Genomic DNA, 23983 nt, shown 5'->3' on the forward strand with positions numbered 1-23983 from the left:
TGGTCATTGTCAGGGGACTGAGGTAAGTGGAAATGGGTAGTTATTGTTGAATACGTACAGAATTTTATACGGGGAAGATGAAAAAAGTTCTGGAGATAGTGGAGATGGCTGCAAAACATTGTGAAGGAATTTAATGCCACTAAATTATGTACTTAAAATGGATAAAATAGTTATTTCTTATGTTGTAGACCATAATTATAAAAATAATAATGCAACATTACCTTTGCAAATTCCAAGACTTTTGGCAATCACTTACTTTTGTTTCAGAGTAGATCAGACACCAAAGCGTCTTATTGCAGTTTGTTAGAGACAGTAAATCAGAACGCTAATTTAGCCATTTTTTATGAGAGTATCTCTTATCACTGGCTGGTATGACTTCTTCTCTGTAAACAGCATTCCCATCTCTAATATCAGTACTGAGGACTGAAGTTGGTAGACAACTTAGCTTAATAGCAAAAAGACAAATAAAAATAAAGCATTCATTGGTCAAGATCAAATAACTTGGCTAGAGTTGTAGCTCAATTGGTAGGGCGCTTGCCTTTCATGAATGAGGCCCTGGGTTTAATCCTCAGCACAACATAAAAATAAATAAATAAAAATAAAGACATTGTGTCCATCTACAACTAAAAAAAATATTTTTTTAAAAAAAAGATATCAAATAACTACCTCAGAAACTATACACAACATCTCTAAAAGCAAGATGAATTCCCCTATAGTGGACACAGACCAAACATCAAAGACAGTTCTTGCCAACAAAAGAGATAAACAAGCAGTGTTTAAAAGGGAAGTTCTAAAGATACTGTTATTAATGAAAGGAAAAAGCTTCCATTTACTGAGGTAAGTATCAAATGGTGAATGTGGGCAAAATAATATTTTATTAATCAGCAGAGATGATCAGCTATGTTGTTGGAGGACAGTATAGGTAATTAAATAATATAAATAGTTATAGGTAAATAAACATTATTTGACTACATTAGAAATATTGGGTAAAATCACATTTTCTGTTGTTAAGGTGAGCTTTTTGATATTTATTTTTTAGTTTTAGGTGGACACAATATGTTTATTTTACATTTATGTGGTTCTGAGGATTGAACCCAGTGCCTCGTGCATGCTAGGCAAGCACTTTACGACTGAGCCACAACCCCCACCCGCTAAGGTGAGCTTTTTTAATAACCTCTCCTCTTCTGGGCTCAGATCACATTAAGATCTTCAGTATTTCTGTAATCCTAGCAGTTTAGGAGGCTAAGGTAGGAGGATTACGAGTTCAAAGGCAGCCTCAGTAACTCAATGAGAGTCTGTCTCTAAATACAATATAAAAAAGGGCTGGGAGCCAGATGCAGTACCATTCACTGTAATCCCAGCAGCTCAGGAGCCTGAGGCAGGAGGATCACAAGTTCAAAGCCAGCCTCAGCAATGGTGAAGCACTAAACAACTCAGTGAGACCCTGTCTCTAAATAAAATAGAAAATAGGGCTGGAGATGTGGCTCAGTGGTTGAGGGCCCCAAGTTCAATCCCCAGTATCAAAAAAATAAAATAAAAATTAGAGGGGGTATAGGGTTAGAACTGATGGCAGAATGTGATTGACATCACTAACCAAAGTACATGTATGAAGAAATGAATTGGTGTGAATATACTTTGTATATAACCAGAGATATGAAAAATTTTTGCTCTATATGTGTAATATGAATTGTAATACATTCTGCTGTCATATATAAATTTAAAAATTAATTTAAAAAGAAAAATAATAATAAAATAAAAATAAAAAATGACTGGGGATGTGGCTCATGGCTACACACCCCTGAGTGCAAAAAGAAAAAAAAAATTGCATTACCAAAAAAAAAAAAAAAAGAAGATCTTCAGTATATGCTCACTAGTAAAAGACTCAAACACACTAATCATCTTTGAACTAGTCATGGGGTTAGATCAATAGTTCTCAACCTTGGTGGCACATTAAAAAAACCTGGATCAAATAAAAATCTTCATGCTAATGCCACACTTCAGTTCAATTAATCAGAATTTGCACTGAGATACAATGATCAATATTTTTAAATCTTCCCAAGTGACTCCAACATGAAGACAAATGTATTCATGCATTTTCTGTAGCTATAACAAAACACCTGATACAGGCACAGTGGCATCCACCTGTAATCCCAGTGACTCCAGAGGCTGAGGCAAGAGAATCACAAATTTAAGGCCAACCTCAGCAACTTAGTGAGACCTTGTCTCAAAACAAAAAATAAAAAATAACTTGGGATGTAGCTCAGTAGTAAAGCACTGCTGGGTTTAATTCCCAGCATAAAAAATTAATACCTGAAGCTAGGTACTTTATAAAGTAGAGGTTTATGTAGTTTAGTTATGAAGGCAGAAAGTCCAAATAGCATGACATCAGCTCTGTTGAGCGTTTCCCTTGACTATGTCACATCATAGCAGATGGCATCATGAAAAAAGCACACAGAAAGGGAAAGATCACATGGTAAGCAGGACTCCAGAGAGCAGGGAGGAGCCAGCATTGCTCCTTTATAACATACCACTCTCATGAGAACTAACTCATTACTTGAGACCAGCATTAATCACTTTCAAGGACACTCCCCAATAACATATTTAATTTCTGGTACCCCACCAATCAAAGGTTCCACCACCTCCTATATCACCACTCTGAGGACCAAGCTACCAACACATGGAGCTTTGAGTCACTGTAACCAAACCAGAGCACCCAGACTGAGGACCAGTTATGTTCATCCTTACATATAACATACCTAAATATATCTAAAAGACATGAAAGTAGTATAGAAAAGAGACATGAATTCTTGAAAGGGATGAAGATTAAAATTACTTTTCAAAAACATTGGTGCATTTCTCCAAGATGCTCAGGCTATAGATGAAAAATAAAGAAGGTTATATAGATGTTGTAGAATTCAATTTTACAGTGACTCTAATGCAGACAACATTCCATAATACTCCATCAATCCCATTACAGATGTACCAAAAGAAGCAATGTTCATATAGGAGATATTGAGAAAATTGAAATACATGAGAGCTACAAAAACTACAGAACCAGCTGGGCAGAGTTGGGGGTTCCATAAGTTTGGTTTCACTGGCTTATCCAATATGAACACTGTACTTCTGAGGAACCTCCTCATGGTCCTCTTGATGTCCCTGTTCCTCAGGCTGTATATGAAGGGGTTGAGCATGGGAATGACTGTGGTGTACATCACTGAAGTCAAATAAATAAATACACTTTATAGAAAAAAAAATGAGTGAAGAAATTAGCCTAAGACTGGAAAAGGTTATCTGATATAATATATATGCATTTTTATGAACATATTTACTATATGTAAATATGTGTGTGTATGTGTGTGTGAATATAGATAAATAGGTGAATGTGTATGTATCAAGATACAAAGTTACATATACATACAATTAGACAAGTAACCAGAAGGAAAGTGTTCAAATTTTTTCAAAAAGAGAGAGGACAATAAATGAGTGAATTGCTTCAAAAAGTGCCTTCATCAAGATGACCAAATAACCAATAAGCACACAAAAAAGTACTCTAAACCATTACATATCAGAAAATGCATAATATCACTACATACTCTATTGAATGGCTAAAGTTTCTAAGCGTGGGCCAAGTGTGTGGAACTGCTAAAACTTACATGCTGTTGGGGGATTTCTGATGAAACCAACATTTTTTAAAAACTAAAGTATCTACCAAAACTATACATGAAGTCTTCCCTTTCATTCTGTAATTGCCTTACCCCACATACAACAAATACCAAGAGAAGTAAGTGTGTAAGTCTACCAAAAGATCAACTAAAGGACAAACCAGGCATTATGCTGAGTTAAAGAAGCCAAACAAATAACTGTACATATTATAGTTTAACATTTATCTAAAAGCAAGAACAATCAAACCAAATCAAGTATAATAAGAGTCAAAATTGGGTTTCCTCTGTGGTGTGATTATTGACAAAGGGATAAATGAACTTCCTGGAATCCTGGAAATGTGTCCACCAGGATGTATACATCCACGTGAAATTTCATCAAGCTGTACACAGATTGGCACTTCATGCACATTAATGTATGTACAACTTGACAAAACAGTAAAAAAGTAATTAAGGAAAATGGTGTAGTTATACTTTTAGAAATAAAGTATAACTTTTTTTTTTTAAAAAAAGTACCCACTAAAAAGAAATGACCAGATATGATGGCACACACCTGAAATCCCAGCCATTCAGGAGACTAAGGCAGGAGGATCACCAAGTTCAAAGCCAGCCTCAACATAATGAGGCCCTAAGCAACTTAGCAAGACTCTGTCTCAAAATAAAAACAAAAAGGACTGGGATTTGGCTCAGTGGTTAAGGGCCCATGGGTTCAATTCCTGGTGCCAAGAAAAAAATCTAAATACAAAGAATGAATTCTAAGTTATGATGATATATCAATATAGTTCATTAATTATTTTTTAAAAATTACCATTCTGGTGAGGCTATCCATGATTGGCAGTAGAAAAATCTCTCTACCTTCCAATCAATTTTGCTATTAACTGAAACTTCATCTAAAAATAGTTTGACTATCTTCTCAAAAAAAAGATCCACCCAGAACCTTAGAATATTGCCTTATATGGAAACAAGGTCTTTGTCAATATAGTAAAGTTAAGATGACGTTATTCTGGATTAAGATGGACCCTAAATCCAATGACTGATGTCCCTATATGGACAGAGATTAGAAATAGGTACACAGGGAAGGTAATGGTGGAGACAGAGACTAGAGTGATACGTCTATAAACAAAAAGGTCTGCCAGCAACCACCAGAAGCTAGAAAGAGACAGGGAGGGACTTTTTCCTTAGAGCCTTTAGAAAGAATATAGCTCTGCTGACACCTTGTTTCACACTCCCAGATGCCAGAAATATGAAAGATTAAATTTCTAAACTTTTTACCCACCAGTTGTGGTACATGTTCACAGAGGGCTTAAGAAACTAACATTATCTACCCCATAGACTCATCTCTAAATCATCCAAAAAGCAGCACAAATTCTCTAATAGGTACTTTCTAATGCCCTCTTACTAAGATGCCCCTTGACTCCCCATGGGTATGTTCTCCCATGACTGCAAAATAAACCCCGCTTGTTTAACTTACAGGTGTGCTCCTGGTGGTCTCTGGGTAAAGGGCATTTATAGCAGTAGACTCTTCAAAGGTCTCAAATCACAAACTCTCCCTGTGCCCCAGAGAAGCCCCTCAATCCTCACACATTCAACACTTAATAAGCCTCAAGGCTTTCAACCACAAAAAGAAAAAGAAAAAAAAAGTTTAATATGTCCATGTTCATTTTCATGAAGAAGCCTCTAGATCGTAAGCACCCTGTGATCAGTGACCACGTTTGTCTTATTTACCAAGTACTCCCACTCCTCAGCACAGATCCTGGAATAAGGTCAACTAGTAGATAAAACTGTTTTCTAAACCCTACATGAACAACATTGCCAATCTTACCTAGTGAGACCAGGTTCTGGAAGGTTTCTGGCATCACATCTCTGTAGAGGCTCCTCTGAGCAAGATCCAGCAAAGCCCCCTCCTGCTGGGTAAAGTCCACAGCCACAGCCTCAAAGGTCACAAATTCTGTTCAGAAAGGTACAATTCCTCCAGTGTGTGTGAGATGATGGGTGAGGCTGATAGCACTGGGGACCTGAGAATCAATTCAGGGGAGGCTCAGAAGATTCTGTGTTATCCCCGAGTCTATGTCAGGACTCAGTCAGCAGATCTCTTTCCCTTTCTACACACATATACTTTCTGGTTGATCAAATTCTTTCTGATAGACTTATCAATTCTAAAAAAATAAATTTATCTCTTCACAGTATAATGATAATGAGGTCACACACAATTACTCTTATACAGTCACCTAATTTAGCACAAAATACTTCTGTTCCAAAATGTCAGGAGGATCTGCACACATCAAGCAGTCCAGCAGACACCCACTGGGTATCTGATAATTTAATAAAACTATTTTACCATCTAGCTGGAGATACTGTCATTCCACAGGTTGAGAGCTCAGTCCCACAATACTTTCCCAAGTCCAGAAACCAGTCACAGGTAGTAGGTTGTCATATACACCTCTGACCAACTGGCTACCTCCTCCTTGAAGGAGGGAATTTGCTGGTACCACTCAAAGAATGCAAAGAAATACTTCCCTGTGTTTACTAGTTTCTTATAAAGAATATTACAAAGTACATAGATGGATAGTCAGATAAAGAGATGGATAGGACACAGTATGGTGGGAAAGGTGCAGAGCTTCCATGCCCAAGAATCTCAACATGTTCAGCTATCCTGAAGCTCCCCAAACCCACTCTTCTGGGGTTCTCATAGAGCCTTTACTTGTAGCCACTGGTTATCAACTTAACCTTCAGTCTGTCTCCCTTCCTAGAGTTTGATGTGTGCGAGTGTGAAAGTTCCAATCCTTTAATCATGCCTCCATCTTTCTGGACCAGCCATGATCCTTAGGTTATCTACAGCCTACCAGCCTCTATTCATCTTATGAGCATACAACACTATTTTTATCACTCCAGACATTCCACAGGTCTTAGAAACTCTGTACCAGGACACTGGACTAAGACCAAATACAGACCACACAATATCACACTTGGTGACCAATTCCAGTTCCATATTGCTCCAGAACATGTAGCAGAAATGAGAGAAATACTCTAAATGAAATAATTTCCACAATGATACAATCAGTTCCTTGTAACAGAAACAATTTCACATGCTACCTTAGTTACATCATAGCAAATCTGCACAACATGAAACCCAAGATTAAATGAGTTTTTGTTTGTTCCTTCTCCACCTTGCTGGGGATTGAATCCAGAAGCACTCTACTCCTGAGCTATATCCCCAGCCCTTTTCATATTTTAATTTGAGACAGGGTCTTCCTAAATTTCCTATGCCCTTAAATTCAGAACCTCCTGCCTCAGTCTTCCAAGTAGTTGGCATTACAGGTACATGATGAGGTTTTAATGAATAAAAACACACTGAGGGAAAAGGAATTTTCCCCTTTTTCCCCCTCACAAACCTGAGAGGCCTATGAGCCTGCACAGCACATCTTTATGGCAGGCCCACAAGTAGCAAATTTTCTTTATTCTAGGCCAGGATTTGGCAAAATAGGCATGAGCTAATCAGTCCTCTATTTGTGTACATCAGTTTGACTGGAACACAACAAAACATTTCTTTATAAGCTTTCCCTTGGTGCTTTGGTACTAAAATGAGAATGTCCTTGCAATAGAAATTCTATGGCCTTCAAAACCTAAAATATTTCCTATATGATCCAATAAAGAAACAGATGGCCAACCTGTGTTCTAAAACAGCTAGGCAATACCCATCACAAGACACATTGTGATAGCAAGACCCAGAATTTGTTGTTCCTCACAGCCTAGAACATATGAACCTTTGAATATCTGATGAATGAAAACTGTTAAAGGATGGATGAATGAATTCTAATCTGTGGAGCCAAGTATGTAAATCTGGAACCTCTTTTCTCTGAGACCTTTGTAATCACGTTCACATTCAATTGAACGACATATATTCCTTTTAAATAAATACATAAAACAGCTAGAAAGCCAGACACAGTGGTACACACCTATAACCCCAGTTACTTGGGAGGCTGAGGCAGGAGGATTACTATTACAAAACTGCTAAGCCAGAGTATGACAAGTTTATTTGTCTTCAAAGCCTAAATGCCTGAGTATATTTCTGGACACATGCCTTACAATTATTACAATTATTATTAGAGTTCTTTTTCCCTATTATCGGATTTAACCTATAACACTGTTGGGCACTATAGTTTCAGAGGAAAGACTTTATTCAAATGTGCTATCTCTAAGCTCCTCTTCCAAGCCATTGGCCTTGGGCAAGGACATTTTTCTTAATACCCACACCAACTACTCCTTAATATCATTTTACTTGGGTAATATTTGTGCTCACCCTACCACATGCAGTCATGGCTGTTAGTTATGGAAAATGAAAAACCCCAAGATAGTGCAGCCTGGGAAAAGGGAGTGAAAAAGAAAGCCATACATTGATAGCCTTCATCTCTTGAAAGATAAATCCTTTTCAGACGTGGGCCACAAGTGGGGAGAAAGTGTTTCATCAAACCTAAAATGATAATCTCTGGGAAGCTTTTAATCTCTTTCAAGATGAATCCTCTCCAGGTGCTGGCCACAGACCCCTCAACCCCAAAACTCAAAATTCCTGAGTGCCCAAACTGACATGCTCACTAAATCACCTCTCAGTATATCCTATTTAAGCCCAACTCCTTTGGCCTGTGGCTCATTTCACCAGGACAGTGAGTCCACTGGAGGTATAATACCATTCCTGAATAAAAAGCTGATGAGAGCTGGGATGGCGCTGAGTGGTCAAGTGCTTGCCTTGCCATGTGTGAGGCACTGGGTTCAATCCTCAGCACCACATAAAAATAAATAAGACACTGTGTTCATCTACAACTAAAAACATATTTTAAATTAAAAAAAAAAAATACTGAAATGATCATAGTTTGCATCCGGCCTAGTCTTTTTGTGCTAACAATGGGAAATAAAGCACCAAATAGAAAATTCCTGAAGTGCCAAGCACAGTGCTGCACACCTCTAAACCCAGCTACTAGGAAGGCTGAAGCAGGAAGATCACAAATTGCAGGCCAGCCTGGCCACCAAGAACCGAGTCTCAAAATTTAAAAATAAGTTAAAAAAAAAAAAAAAATGCTGGGGACGTAGCTCTGGGTAGAACATCCCTGAGCATGGGTGAGGCCCTTGGCTCGGTCTCCAGCACCACAAAACAAACAAGGACATTTAATCACTGGTTAGTTAAAATTCACAGCATTAATAGAAAAAAGATTGTCTGGTCCATCCCCCTGTTCATGACACAGTGACAAATCTATTTCAACATAGGCGGCTGGGCGACTACAATTTAGCCTGCTAGAAAGGAAGGGACCCCGCGGAGACCATCTCCAGGCTCCTGTCCCGAACCCCCATGCCAGCCTGGCTTCCGCTCTAGGTGGAGAGGCCGCAGGTGGAGACCAGAAATGCCTCAGGGCTCTCCAGCTCCCGCCTATGGGAAATGCGCCAGCCAAAGGCGCAGCCCAGAGTCCCCGATGCCTCCACCAGGGAGCCAGGGGTGGGAGGAGCCCACCTGGTTCTAGGGCCACGCGGCTGAGGGAAACCCGGGCTTCCAGCCGGGGATGCGCCCCAGGACGGCTGGGAAACCTACTGAGGGAACCCCTTGTAAAGGAGAAGCGCCCATGAGGAACCACCTGACCGAGAGACCCCAAAGCACAGGTGTAGAGGCTTACTTCCGCTTCCCGTTTCTGGATGCGGGAGGCGGGGCACACCAAGCAAGGGGCGGGGCCTCGGGGGCTGGGATTTGGGGTGGTACATCCCAGCAGGGTTAAGGCCTGCTTGGGTGCTGTCGGGAAATGATGGTTTTTGCAGGGGCTAAGGGTAAAGAAAGAATAATCAGGTCGTTTGGAAAAGCAGAGCATGATGGCGACTGTCCTCTACTGGAGAAACGCTCAGATACAAGTTGAAGAGCTATGCGCGCTCTCAGCTACCTTCGCAAGAGCTGAGGAAACCAATGCACCCCTGGTAGGCTGAGGCCAGAAGGTCAAAACCAGTCTGGGCAACTTAGTAACACCTTGTCTTAAGATAAAAACTTCCAACCTGGCACACACCTGTAATCCCAGCAGCTCAGGAGGCTTAGGCAGGAGGATCACGAGTTCAAAGCCAGCCTCAGCAAGGGCAAGGCCCTAAGCACCTCAGTGAGAAGCTGTCTCTAAGTAAAATTCAAAAATAGGCCTCTTTTTGGATGTGGCTCATTGGTCGAGTGCCCCTGAGTTAAGTCCTAAGTACCTAAATAAATAAATAATTTCCAAAAAGGGCTGGGGATTTGGCTCAGTAGTAGAGCATTTGCCTAGCCTGGGTTCCTTCCCAAGTAGGAAGGCAGGGGATGTTAAGGAAACCAGTTGGGAGACCATAGTTCCTGCTGTTAGTAGAACAAAAAGAAAAGATGTTTGAAGAGGATACAAAAAGAGTTGCCATCCTGCTCCATCTCTAAGCAGCTCAGCATGGAGAGACACTTTCCACCTAGGCAAGGGAGAAAGAAATAAGTCTAGGCCTTAGATTTCAAACCCTTTACCAGGCCTGGGTGAAACCAGCTGCCATGCTGGCAGGTGGCACAGCCTGTAAACCTTGTAATCCCAGGAATTCGGAAGGCTGAGGCAGGAGGCTTGAGAGTTCAAAGCATCCTCAGCAACTCAGCCAAGACTCTGTCTCTAAATAAAAAATAAAATAAAATAAAACGGATGGGGACTGGGGTTGTAGATCAGTGGTAGATCAGTTGCCTTGCATGCGTGAGGCACTGGGTTTGAATCTCAGCACCACATAAAAATAAATAGAGATATTGTGTGCATCTACAACTAAAAAAAAAAAAGAATTTTTAAAGTCTGGAGATTGGCTCAGTTGTTAAGTTTCCTGAGTTAAATCCCCAGTAAGGAAAAAAAAAAAAAAAAAAAAAAACCACCACCTATGAGCATGCACAGTCCCACAACCTCCAATACTAGCTGAGTGAGCTGCTGCAACCATGTTTGCCAGTGCACAGAACTTCTCCATCACACTTCCTCGAAGAGTGGGCAGCTGAGGAGCAGGACTACCTCCACAGGAGAGCAGGTCATGAAAGCTAGTACGGGTCTTTGTCTTGGAGCTCAGTGCCAGGCCTGCAACTATGAGACTGAGCAGATTAGAGACCAAGGCCCCTGTGTAGGCCCGAGCTCACAGATGGATCCTCTAGACATGAACCAGCATCAGGCAGATTCCTGCATGCCACCTGGGATAGACTACATCATTCAGCCTATATCATCACCAGCCTCCCCAAAATTGTATCTGTCTTCTGGATGTGAGACTCAGATGTGACCCAGCTTAGTGTCAGTCTTGGAGTCCATTTCTATCACCAGTCACCCAGTCTCAGGCAGTACAGCTATTGTGAGGCCAGTACTTACAGATGAGGCTCTAGAACTTCTTCAGCACCAGACACCTATGGGATGAACTAATTTTTCCACCTTCATTACCACCAGCTTCAATTTTGGAAGTGTGAGAACTGGGCATGATCCAGTTAAATACCAGCCTGGGTGGACAAGGGGCTGCCTTTGTTATTGGAGACAGGATCTTCTGGCTTGGAAACAGGAATGAGACCAAGTCCAATATTGTGGGCACTCAGAGGCAAGCCTTTAATTACGGCTTCACCAAAGGTGGACAGCACTGATTGAGGAATTAGGCTGTTTCACCAAGGCAAGATGTGGAAACTTATATTGGTTTTCTGGGGTAAGGCAAAGTCCAATAATTTCCAATAACCAGGGGCATGATTCCAAAAGATGTTTTTTTGTTGTTGTTGTTGTTGTTGTTTTTTGTTGTTGTTGTTGTTGTTTTCTTTTTTTGTTTTTGTTTTTCTTGCAAGAAACTAGAATACTGGGTCAACAGGAGGTTAAAGAAGAATAAAATAAAGAAAAAGGAAAAAAAAAAAAAAAGAGGGGCAAGCCAGGCACAGGGGCACACACCTGTAATTCCAGCAACTTGGGAGCCTGAGAAAGAATTGTAAGTTCAAGGCCAGCCTGAGCAACTTAGCAAGACCCGTCTCAAAATAAAAAGGGCTGGATATGTGCCTCAGTGATAGAGTTCCCCTGGGTTCAATCCCCAGTACCAAAAACAAGAACAAAAACCAAGAAAAAAATCATATATATATTTTGATAAATCATAAAACAAACACCAATATAAATAGAGACATGATTTTTTAAAGTAGCATGTTGAACCTAGCAAAATGAAAAGGCTAATAGACCAATATGTACAAGTTTAATTTATTCCAGTAATACATGTTGTTTTACCAACTGAAAATCAAAGAATGTATAGTTCACTTTGTTAGAATTAAGGATTTTTTAAAGGCCCTGATACATGCAGAAAAGGCACTGGATAAAATCCAATATCAATTTGTGATTTTTAAAAACATTTGACAATCCAGGAACAAAACAGAATTCCCTTAATTTGATAAAAGTTATCTATGAAAATTTACAAGTAGCATTATATTTAATGGTGAGATGTTGAATACTCTTTCATACAGGAACAAGGAAAAGATATTCAATTTCATGACCTCTTTTCATTAAATAAGACAAGAAAAATAAATAAAAGGTTTAGAAACCTGGTGAGAATTACTTGAGTGAGTTAAATTTATGTCACTAGCTTTAAAGCTGATGTAAGGAAAAGATATTGCAAAGGTATGTACTAATCCAAAAATTAAAAATAAAAACATTTACAAAGCAAAACACACCACGTATCTAGAAATAAATTAAACAAAGGCATTCAAGACCTCTACAATTAAACTACAAAACGCCTTCAGAAAAGTTAAAGACAACCAAGGTAAATGGATTGTTGCATCATGTTCATCAATTGAAAGATGCAATTCTGTAAAGATGTCAATTTTCCTTAGGTTATTCTATAAAATGGACCCTGAATATTTTTATAAAAATTAATGAATTCTAAAATGAGAATTTATTATTAGATTTCCAAAAATACTACAAAGCAATACAAATTAAGATAGTATGGTGCTGCTGCAAGGAAAGACAAACAAACCAAAAGACAGATTGCCTACCTAAGCAGAGGGAAAACATGATCTAGTGGATAAATCTGTACACATACACCTGCATCCTACCTCACACCCTATCAAACAAACAAACAAACAAAAATACTTGAAATGGATCACCAACCTAAATACAAGAAGTCAAACAATGAAGGGTCTAGAAGAAAACATAAAATATATTCATTATCTTGGTCTAGGCAAATACTTCATAAAGAACACTTAGATCTCTACTTATTTTTATGTTCTGTAAAGACTGAGAGCAATTTTTAGCAATCTAAAAGACATATGGCATCTGACATTCTAAAAGGATTTCTAGGAACAAACACTGGGTAAGTTCCCAGACTTTGTATTTCCCGAAGTCAGCATAAGGTGCAATATTGCCCCTATTTTGAGCCCCCACCTGCTCACAGCTGCCTCTCGCTCCTCTCCATGTGCATCATAACTGCCAGGGCTCTATGATTTAGGGGTACAAATTCTAACCCCAGTTTCTCAATGAGAAAATGGGAGCTGGTCCTAAACAAATCAGATTATTAACATCCCCCTCACCATGGTGGACAAAATAATCAGATTCCATTTTTTTTTTATTATTAGTTGGTGAAAACATTACATAGCTCTTGACATATCATATTTCATACATTTGATTCAAGTGGGTTATGAACTCCCATTTTTACCCCGCATACAGATTGCAGAATCACAAGGGTTACACATCCACGTTTTTACATACTGCCATACTAGTGTCTGTTGTATTCTGATGCCTTTCCTATCCTCTACTATCCCCCCTCCCCTCCTCAGATTCCATTTTGATAAGTATATTGGAACTGTTCAAAAAAAGATGTCACTCTTCTCCCTGAAGCATTATCTTGGGAAGAAAGCAGCACAGAACTTCTGAAGCCTACTGTGAAGAAAACATCCCAGCTGGAAGAAAAGACAATGCAAAAGGATGCACAGCCAAGACAAGGAGACAGACAAATGCACATCTTTTAGCCTCAGGATCCAGATTGAAGCTTAGTTATAGCCAAGGACTTTTTAGCAGCAAGGAAACACTTCAAAAGAAAAAAGGAAATGAAAATGGGTGAAATGCTTCAAAAGGTAGCCTAATAAAGATATCCAAATAACCAATAAGCACACCAAAAAGTATTCAAAATCATGACATATCAGGAAAATGCATATTTCAACAACAACAACACACACACTCTGCTGAAGAGCTAAAGTTAGAAAGTGTGGGCCCAGTATGCGGAATAGCCAACACTCACATGCACTGTTGGGGACTTACTGGTAGAACCAACATTTTTGAAAATCTAAAGTATCTACCAAAACTACACTTGAAGTCTATCCTATCATTCAGTAATTGCATTCCCCACATATAGCACATACCAAGAGAAATAAGAGCAACCAAGTGACAAACCAGACATTATGTTGAGTAAAAGAAGCCAAACAGGTAACAGTACATGTTGTAGTTTTCACATTTATTTGAAAAGTGAGAAAAAGCACACCAAATCAAGCGTAATAAGAGTCAAAATCCTATTTCCTCTGTGGAGTGATTATTGAGAAAGGAGATGAATGAATTTCCTGGAATCCTGGAAATGTGTCCACCAGGATGTATACATCTATGTGAAATTACATCAAGCTGTACACAACTTGCACATTAGTGTATGTATACCTTGATAAACAGTAAAAAGTGATTAAGGGAAGTGGTATACTTATGCTTTTAAGAGATAAAATATAATTTTCTAAAATATTTTTAGTTGTTAATAGACCTTTATTTTATTCATTTATTTATATGCCATGCTGAGAATTGAACACAGTGCCTCATACATGCTAGGCAAATGCTCTACCACTGAGCCACAACACCACCCCTTAAAATACAATGTTTTAAAAAAGGGGAGGAGGAAGCAAAATGTACCTGAAACAGCTCATAGCATTCCTCTTCTCGCATAAAGGCAGTAAAATCTTCCCTGTCTGAAGGTATCAAATATAAATCCTCCTCTACCAAAATAGGATGACACCTATCTGAGGCTTGCCTCAATTACAGTCGGATAACTTCATTAACCACAGCTCTACTCACTTTTGGTACCATGGTAGGCTTGTATAGACATCAATCCCATAAGTAGAGTGAAGGATGGGAATGGAATGTGAGCATGATGACAATCCTTCTGCAAACTGGTCAACTCTAACAGGGCAATGAAAGTGCCAGAGGAACTGCAATGAGAAGCAAAAATGCCAAAATGGCAATAACAGAGCTTGCCAGAGAAATCTAAGCTGTGATTGGCCAGGATACAGGAGTTAATGGAGACGTTTGTGGAGGTGCAGCCCCTGAGGAGATTGAGGTCAAGTACTTAACATTCAGTTTTGAGCAAGTATGGATCAGTGTGTTCAATACTCAGAAAAATGAGCTGAAAACTGGGGCCCACAAGGTCCCTACTCATCTGTCTACCTATATCTTGGTCCTAATAAGCAGGCAATTCTAGCTCCTTCCCTAAAGCCTTTCAAACTTCTTGCAAAGTTATTTTAGAAAACTTATTACCTAGGATTAGAAGTGATTAAGGGAAATGTAGTCCACAGCCATATCCAAATTAATATAACACTTTATTAACTTAAAACATTAGATCAAAATTCCAGCCATGAGGGCTGGGGTTGTGGCTCAGTAGTCAAGTGCTTACCTAGCATGTATGAGACACTGGGTTCGATTCTCAGTACCACATATAAATAAATAAAGATCCATCTACAACTTGAAAAAATTAAATTAACAAAGATTCCAATCATGAACAAACATAAAGAATAAAACACAAAACAGCAATCAGAAGAGACTATACTCTTTCAAGGCCTTTGTACTAATTAATTTCTACTAAAATTTTTTATTACACATGAAAAGCTTTAATAGTAAACACTGATATTCTCAAAAACAGTCGGTACTCTTAGTTTAAAGGGAAGGGGGGGAATTATTGGGTAGGCAGCTTGCAGTATCCAGATGAAGAAGATGATGAAGGCGAAGATGAAGACTACAAAGAAGAAGAAGAAGGCGAAGGCAAAGACGAAGACAAAGAAGAAGAAGGTGCCCATTCTGTGAGTTCAAACTTAAACAACAATTAAAAAAAAAAAAAATCATTTTCCTGCCTGCAAAAAAAAAAAAAAAAAAATGCACTTGAGCCAGACTCAATGATATATGCCTGCACTCCCAAACTTAGGAGGCTAAGGCAGAACTCTAGGATTTACAGGCCTGGACAACATAGCCAGACCCTGTCTCAGAGGAGAAGCATACACACATGTACACACACAATCTCCCAAGAGTCCAAAAGACTTTGTAATGGAAATAACATTTACATCTCAGCTAAAGAAACTCGCCTCATACTCAAAAGTATGTCATAAAAGCTGACAAGGGAAACATATAACCTTAAATCTTCCTATTAGAAAACATTGAAAATCTAGAAGTCCACTTTAATGAGGCACTGATCTTCTCTTCTAGCTCAAATTTTGAATTTTCTTCTACAAGTGTTGAGAGCCACAGCCAAGTCAAGTAGGCGCCTGGCACTTTGGCAGCAGGAGTGGTTTGACAAGTAACACCAGCGAACTATTAAGATGATGAGGATTCCTTAATGACTGACTGCTGTATCTAGATGATGTTAATTGAGTTAAGCTGTGTCTAATTATTAAGATGATAAGGATTCCTTAATGACTGCTGTAATTAGATGATGTTGAGATAAGCTGTGTGTATTTAGTTGGGTATATATACCTGTGCTGTTCTGAATAAAGAGGCTCCCGCTGTTTCAAACTTCACAAGTTGCTTGTCGCCCCCCCCCACCCCCACCCCGGCTACTTTGCACAGCCCAGCCAGACTGTGGCACAAGTTATGTTCAAAATCAAAAGTTATGTTCAAAATCAAATGGCTTTACCATATAGCTTACAAACACAGGGTTTCGCTCAGTTGTCCTCAACTCTTCAAGAAAAGAATGAGTGATAATCTCCTATTTTCTCACATTTATAGTGTCTCTACAGTGTGAGACTTCACAAAATGAGACTTCACAAATTGCATTAGTTCAGAAAAAGTCTTGCAGAGATTCCCTTACTCCTTACATTTATATGTTGTCCCTTGTGTGAATTTTCACATGTCTTCGAAAGTAGGCTGGACCAATAAAGGCTTTCCCACAGTTTTTACATTTATAAGGTTTCTCTCCAGTGTGAATTCTTGTATGTACTGTAAGATAGGAAGAACTAAAGAAGGCTTTCCCACATTCCTCACATTTATATGGTTTCTCTCCAGTATGGCTTCTCACATGTCTCCCAAAGGATGAGGGAGAACTGAAAGCTCTTCCACACTCCAGACATAAAAAGGGTTTTTCTCCAGTGTGCATTCTTGCATGTATAGTAAGGTATGAAGAATGTCGAAATGCCTTTCCACATTCCTTACATTCATATGGTTTTTCCTCAGAGTGGGTTCTCATGTGGATACTAAAAGGTGAGAAACGAATAAAGGCTTTCCCACATATTTTACACTCATAAGGTTTCTCTCCAGTGTGAGTTCTTCTATGTACTGTAAGATGGGAAGAACTAATGAAGGCTTTCCCACATTCTTCACACTCATAAGGCTTTTCTCCACTGTGAGTTCTTAGGTGTTCAGTGAGCGATGAGGAACGACTAAAGGCCTTCCCACACTCCTTACATTCATGTTGCACCTTACCACTGTGATCTCTCAAGTGTGTTTTAAAGGATGAGGGACAACTGAAGGCCTTCCCACATTCCTTACATGCATAGGGTTTCTCTCTACTTTGATTGTTCACATGTGTGATCAGGGAAGTGGAAAGATAAAAGGCTTTTCCACATTCCAGACATTCAAAAGGTTTCTCTCCAGTGTGTTTTCTCATGTGGATACTTAAGGAGGAGGGGCAATTGTAGGCTTTCCCACATTCCTTACATTTATAGGGCTCCTCTCCGGTGTGTGTCCTCACATGTATAGTGAGTTTTGAGGATTCACTGAAGGCCTTCCCACACTCTTTACATTCATAAGGCTTTTCTCCTGTGTGAATTCTTATATGTCTTATAAGATGAGAGGAATAGCTAAAGGCCTTCCCACATTCCTTACATTCATATGGCTTATCTCCACTATGAATTCTTTTGTGTTTGGAAAGTGATGAGGAACAACTAAAGGCCTTCCCACATTCCTTACATTCATAGGGCTTATCTCCACTGTGAATTCTTTTGTGTTCTGTGAGGTGGAAAGAACTACTGAATGTTTTCCCACATTCCTTACATTCATACTTTGCCTTTTTACTATGAATTTTCATATGTGCTCTGAACATGGAGAAACAACTGAAGGCCTTTATACATTCCTTACATTCATATGGTTTTTCTTCTGTAGGAGTTTTCATATGCTTTTTAAAACAAGAAAGAAAATGGAAGGCTTTCCCACATTCCTTACACTGATAGGGTTTGTTTCCAGCATGAGATCTGGTGTGATTCTTAAGTGATGAATGAAACAGGAAGGACTTTCCACACTCATAGCATTCAAAGGATTTGACTTCAGTAGTTCTCTGGAGCATAAGATTTGAAATTTGTCCACATTGATTTTCTTCATTGTATTCACAGATGTTCTCTACCACATGACTTTTAAAAATAAAAGACAGATTATTAGTAATAAAATTTACCATTTTCAGTAAATATGTATGCTTTCTGCCCCATCAACTTATAAGCTAAAAGTTCTCAAGAAGGCTCTTCCACAGCCAACATTGTCACTCAGCTTTTGACTTATATGATTTTTCTGATAATTCTGTCAAACCAATCTATGTGTCAAACCTTCAATATCTCAGTATCATTTGTAGGAAAAACTCTCTAGACGAAATTCTTTGTGAAAGTACATTTTCTTTTAAATTTTGAATTTGAATCCTTTTATTTCTTTTTTTAAATTTATTTTTTATTTGCATGTATTCCATTAGTTATACATGATAGCAGAATGCATTTTGACACATCATACATAAATGGAGTATAATTTCTCATTCTTCTGTTTATACAGGATGTAGAGTTACACTGGTCATGTAATCATATATGCACATGGGATAATAATGTCCAATTCATTCTACTATTATTCCCACACCCCCTCCTTTCACCTCATTCCCCTCTAATTCAAAGTACCTCTATTCTTCCCAATCCCCCCCTCCCTCCATTGTGAATTAGCATCCACCTATCAGAGAAAACACTTGGCCTTTGGTTCTTTGCACCAGCTTCATCCATTTACTGGCAAATACCATGATTTCATTCTTATGAAAGCATAATTCTTGACCTAGGTTTATGTTGAAAATATGTTTCTTTTAAAAAAATATTTTTTAGTTATAGATGGATGCAATATCTTTATTTCGTTTATTCATTTTTATGTGATGCTGAGGATTGAACCCAGTCCTCATATGTGGGAGGCAAGCACTCTGCCTGCCACTGAGCCTCAACCCCAGCCCCAAAATATGTTTCGTAAATCTCAAAATTGTTTCCTGATGCACTACCTTGTCTTATATGAAGGGCACTCACCTTAAACCTTTCTCATGGCTTTTGTTCCAATCATCCACACCATGGGAGTCCTGGTTTTCATGTAAAATAGAGGAGCAGGAACCATTTCTTTTGAATCTCACTATTTTCTGTTTATTGGATATTTTTTCTCCATTGTTATCTTGAAGAGCAACTAATTCCTTAGTATTAAGTAGAGACTCAAAACCTGAAACAAAAAAAAAAATAAATAAATAAAACAAAATAAAGTTACCTATGAGCAAAGGAGTTTGAGCAGTGCAGCTGTTTCAGGACTTCATTATTAATAGGCACAAGGGTCAAAACTAAAACAGTTCACTAAAAAATATTTCCATGAAACCATAGTATGGTAACATTACCATAGTATGGTAACGCATGCTTGTAATCTCAGCTACTTGGGAGGCTGAGGTAGGAGGTTCACAAGTTCAAGGACAGCCTCAACAACTTAGACTCAGACTCAAAATTAAAAAGGATATGGGATATAGCTCAGTAGTCCCCCAGTGCTGAAAAATAAAAAATAGTTCTATGAAGATGACAGTGATAGTAACATGACCAGTAGAAATTATTGGGACGAGAGACATGAAAAATTGTGCTCCAAATGAATCAAAATGCATTCTGCTATCATGTATAACAAATTAGAATAAATATTTTTTTTTTAAAAGAAAGGTTATGTTAAAATTTTTCTGTTAACTTGATATTTCATATTAGTATTTCATATTAGCATAGAAAATATATTAAAAATTTTCATTAATAATTTTTAAAAAAATTATTAGGAGAGGAAAACAGAAAGGATAAAATACACATACCAAAAGCAAACTTAAAAAAAAGCAAATATGGAGATCTTTGCCAAGAACAAGGAAAGTATGAGAGGACAGATAAACAGTCAAAATAGTCCTCTGAGGCATCTGTGGATAATGAGCCTCCTCAGACAAAACAAACTTTTGCTTTATTTCTATTTTATTTTTTTCTCCTCCTAGGCCAGTTTCTCCCAGGGATTCTTGCCTTCCTGGTGCTGCTCCGTACAGGTGCCCTGGATAAGTTCTGTCTTCACTATCTGCAGTTCGTCCTCTTGTTCCCACTGGGAGATCAGATTGGGTGTGAGTAGTGGATACCCTGTACATGAGGAAAGGAATATCATGAGGGAAAGCAATGAAGAATCACAAATATCTTTCCATAAGATTGGGTCAACCTTTGGTCTTCTGATACTCTAAAGACAGAGAAGGATGAGTTTAACTGAAACAAAATGTCAAATCCATTGAAGAAAAAAAAAAGGCAAAGGAGGGAGGGAGAGGAAGGAAGAAAGAAAATAAAAATAGAGAACGTTAAAGAAAAAGCTGAGATGTGGGAAGAAAGGCAGCCTCTAATGTGAAGAACTGATCTGAATCAGACATGGTGACACAAGCCTATAATCCCAGGGTGGGATTGGGAGGCTGGAGGATCATGAAGTCAAGGCCAACCTCAGCAACTTAACAAGATCCTGTTTCAAAGCAAAGAAAAACAAAATTTTAAAGGATTGGGGACATAGCTCGGGGTAAAGTACCCCTAGGTGTTCAATTCCCAGCCCAAAAAAGACAAAGAAAGAAAGATTGATCGGGCTGGGATTATAGTTCAGTGGTAGAGTACTTGCCTAGCATGTGCAAGGTGCTGAGATTGATCCTCAGCACTACATAAAAATAAATAAATAAAATAAAGGTGTAAAAAATTATTAAAATAAAAAAGATTGACTTACATTCATAGTGGAACCTCAATATAATTATAAGCTGATCTGACACAGCCAGAATATATTTTATTTTTTTAAATATTTTTTTAGTTGTAGTTGGACACAATACCTTTATTTTATCAGGCTCAACAGGATTTCACCAAAAGTCATATCCAAATATATCAATGAAACAGAGTAGAGAGCACAGACACAGATCTACATAAGTAAAGTTGGCCCTCTATATTTGTGAATTCAAGCAACCATGGATAGAAAATACAATAGAAAAAAATTACATCTGTATTAAACATGTATTTTTTTTGTGCTTATGTCCAAATCAATACAGTACAAAAGTAATTATAAGATAGGATAGATAGTAAAACAGGCAGACAGTTAAGAAAATGCACTCCACCATACCAAAAAAAAAAAAAAAAAAAAAAAAAAAGAAGAGAGACTTTAAATGAAGAGGCTATTTCACAAAACTAACCTATAGAAAACATTCCAAACATTACAGCCAACTTCTTTGTCCCGGGTGGCAGGAAAAAGGAGGTAGAGCCGACCTGAGTGAAGACTACAGACTCAAGGCCTAACTAATCAGAATGTCACAGACCAAACCATGAGCCTTGGCACTGTTCCAATACTTGTTTAGCATAGGTGTTGACCAATAGTATTGGCACTTTTTCGAGACATGATTAGCATAGATACTGACCAACACCCTTAGTATCTTTCCAAGACCTGATTAGCACAGATATTGATGAATGCCTCATCCAGTAGCTATTTAAGTCCCTAGACTAGTACACTTAAGGGGAAACCTACTCTCAGGTTCCCCTCTCAGCCCCTGAGAGTTCTGCTTCTTTTCTTTTCAGTTATATAAATACTACACCTTCACTCTTGCCTTCTGTTGTCTGTGGATTTGTCTTCAAATCTGTGAATGAGACCTTGGGGAAAAAAAATGGCAGCCAGCTGCTGAGGTCTGCCATTGAGAGCTACAACACACTGCTCAGTAATAGTGAAGAGAGTCAGGTTCTGCCAGCTCTGACCCATGGAGCTGACCAGACAGGCATTTCCCTGCTGTGATTAGTTGCAATACTAAAATGGGCTCTCTCAGCTGCAGAGGCATGTAACTTATGTGGACCTACAGACCAGCAGAGTGGAGAATCTGGTTTCATTTCAAACTCCAGTTTCAATTACATAGCACTTACATTTTGTCAGGCACTAAACATAATCAAGAGATGATGTAAAGTATATGAGAGCTTAGGCTGTATACCAGGGAATTTTAATTAAGAGATTTTGACCTTCCACAGATGTAGGTCTCTGGAAGATACTAGTATCAAATCCCTACAGACCAAGCAATAACTATGTAGTCAACTGATCTTCGACAAAGGATTGACAGCAACACAATAGAGAAAAGATAGCCTTTTCCACAAATGCTGTTAGAACACTGGACATACCCACATAAAATAATGAATCTATGCCCTTCACAAACATTAATTTAAAATGGATCATAGATCTAAATGTAAAACATAAAACTAGAAAAATTGGACAAGATAGAAGGAGAAAATCTAGATGACGTTGGATTTGGCTATGACTTTTTTGATACTATATCAAAGGTATGATCAATGAGAAAGAGATTGATACAATACACCCCATTAAAATTAAAATTCCTGCTCTGTGAAAAATAATATCTACAGAAAGAAAAGATAAGCTATGCCTAAAAGAAGACATTTGCAAGAAATTTCTCTGGTAAGAGGCTGTTTCACAGAGATTTATCTGATAAGAAACTGTTTTCCTGTTCTTTACACAAAGAATGCTTTATAAAAAAATATATTTCTTAGTTGTATACAATATCTTTTTTTGTTTATTTATTTTTAATGTGGTGCTGGGGATCAAACAAGGGCCTCACATGTGTGAAGCGAGCACTCTACCACTGAGCAACAACCCCAGCCCAGAATGCTTTTTCTTTTTTTTACATATTTTTATTAGTGTATTATCACATACATAATATTGCAATTCATTTTGACACAACCAAACATGCATGGAATTAATGTGCTCCATTTCAATTCCCAGTACTTCTCCTTTCCTTTTCTTCCTCCCTCCCCCTGACCCCTTCCTCTTCTCTACTGGTCTTCCTTCTATTTACCTATTGTTTTAATTCCTGCTTTATAGATACACACAATGGTGAAAGTCACTGTGGTATATTCCTATATGTGCACAGCACGATTTGGCCAGGTGCACTTTGCAGTTCCCTCTTTCCCTCTTCCTCCTTCCTTCCCATCTGCCCCCTACCTATCCTACCCTTTTTATTTTCATGGGCTCCCTCTGCCTGTTTCCCTCTTATTTTGCTCAAGCTTCCACACACAAGAGAAAACATTGGACCCTTGGCTTTCTGAATATGTCTTATTTCACTTAACATGATATTTTCCATTTCCATCCATTTACCAGCAAATGCCATAATTTCATTCTTCTTTATGGCAGAATAAAAACCCATGTGTCAATTGCTGCTGCCTCTGATTCTACTGCTGCCAGCCTGAGGTCCTCTGGAGGTTTTCTTTCTGGGCTGCTGCAGAAGCCACTGCTGTGTCCAGAGGTCTCTTTTCTGGGCACTACCTGGTTACCCCTGACTCGATTCTGATGCTACCTCCATGGTCACTGCCGCTGAACCGGAAGTCTCCTGTTACTCAACCGCCACCTGCACCACTACCGCTATTGCTGCTGCCTCTGATTTCTCTACTGCTAGACTGAGATCACCTGGAGGTGTTCTTTCTGGGTGCTGCTGCCACAGAAGAAACTGTGGATGCAACTGAAGCCCACATTGCTGTTGACCCCTGGAGATCACCTGGTGACGCTGCTCCCACAGCTGCAGTTGTAACTGCCAATGCAGCCGCCACTACTGCTGCTACCACGGCCTAGAGGACTGCTGCAGGGGAGATTCCAGGTTTGGTTGCATGTGGCTGCACCCATTTTGGGATACCAGCCAGGGCCTGGGACCTGGGTGCCAGCAGGTTTACCACCACAAGACCCTCTGTCTGGGGACTCCAATCAGGACCTGCAGGACCAGTGTTGGGGTACTTGTGGGTTTGGAGGACCCTGGAGTCTTCCTGCTGAGAGTGCTAGTGGCCTGGGTATTGCTGCTGC

At 38.9% G+C, this 23983-nt stretch overlaps 1 protein-coding gene across 1 annotated transcript; it reads right to left on the minus strand.

Moving 5' to 3' along the window:
- Nucleotides 1-11858: 11858 nt before the first annotated feature.
- On the minus strand, nucleotides 11859-21250 carry LOC124102179 (zinc finger protein 699). Its single transcript, XM_058583647.1, has 3 exons — nucleotides 19959-21250; nucleotides 19159-19342; nucleotides 11859-18246 (listed from the first exon to the last, which is right to left on the minus strand). Exon 3 carries the CDS (start codon nucleotides 18180-18182, stop codon nucleotides 16722-16724), a length of 1461 nt encoding a protein of 486 aa, XP_058439630.1. The 5' UTR covers nucleotides 18183-18246; nucleotides 19159-19342; nucleotides 19959-21250; the 3' UTR covers nucleotides 11859-16721.
- Nucleotides 21251-23983: the final 2733 nt, after the last annotated feature.

The sequence above is a fragment of the Marmota monax genome, unplaced genomic scaffold (assembly GCF_021218885.2).
Source record: "Marmota monax isolate L192 unplaced genomic scaffold, Marmota_monax_Labrador192_F-V1.1 WCK01_AAM20220418_F8-fsc01118, whole genome shotgun sequence".
NCBI classification, from domain to species: Eukaryota; Metazoa; Chordata; class Mammalia; order Rodentia; family Sciuridae; genus Marmota; species Marmota monax.

Bases quoted from the DNA above. Each gene is read 5' to 3' on its own strand.
- LOC124102179 (XM_058583647.1), bottom strand. From the start codon at position 18,182: ATGCTCCAGAGAACTACTGAAGTCAAATCCTTTGAATGCTATGAGTGT.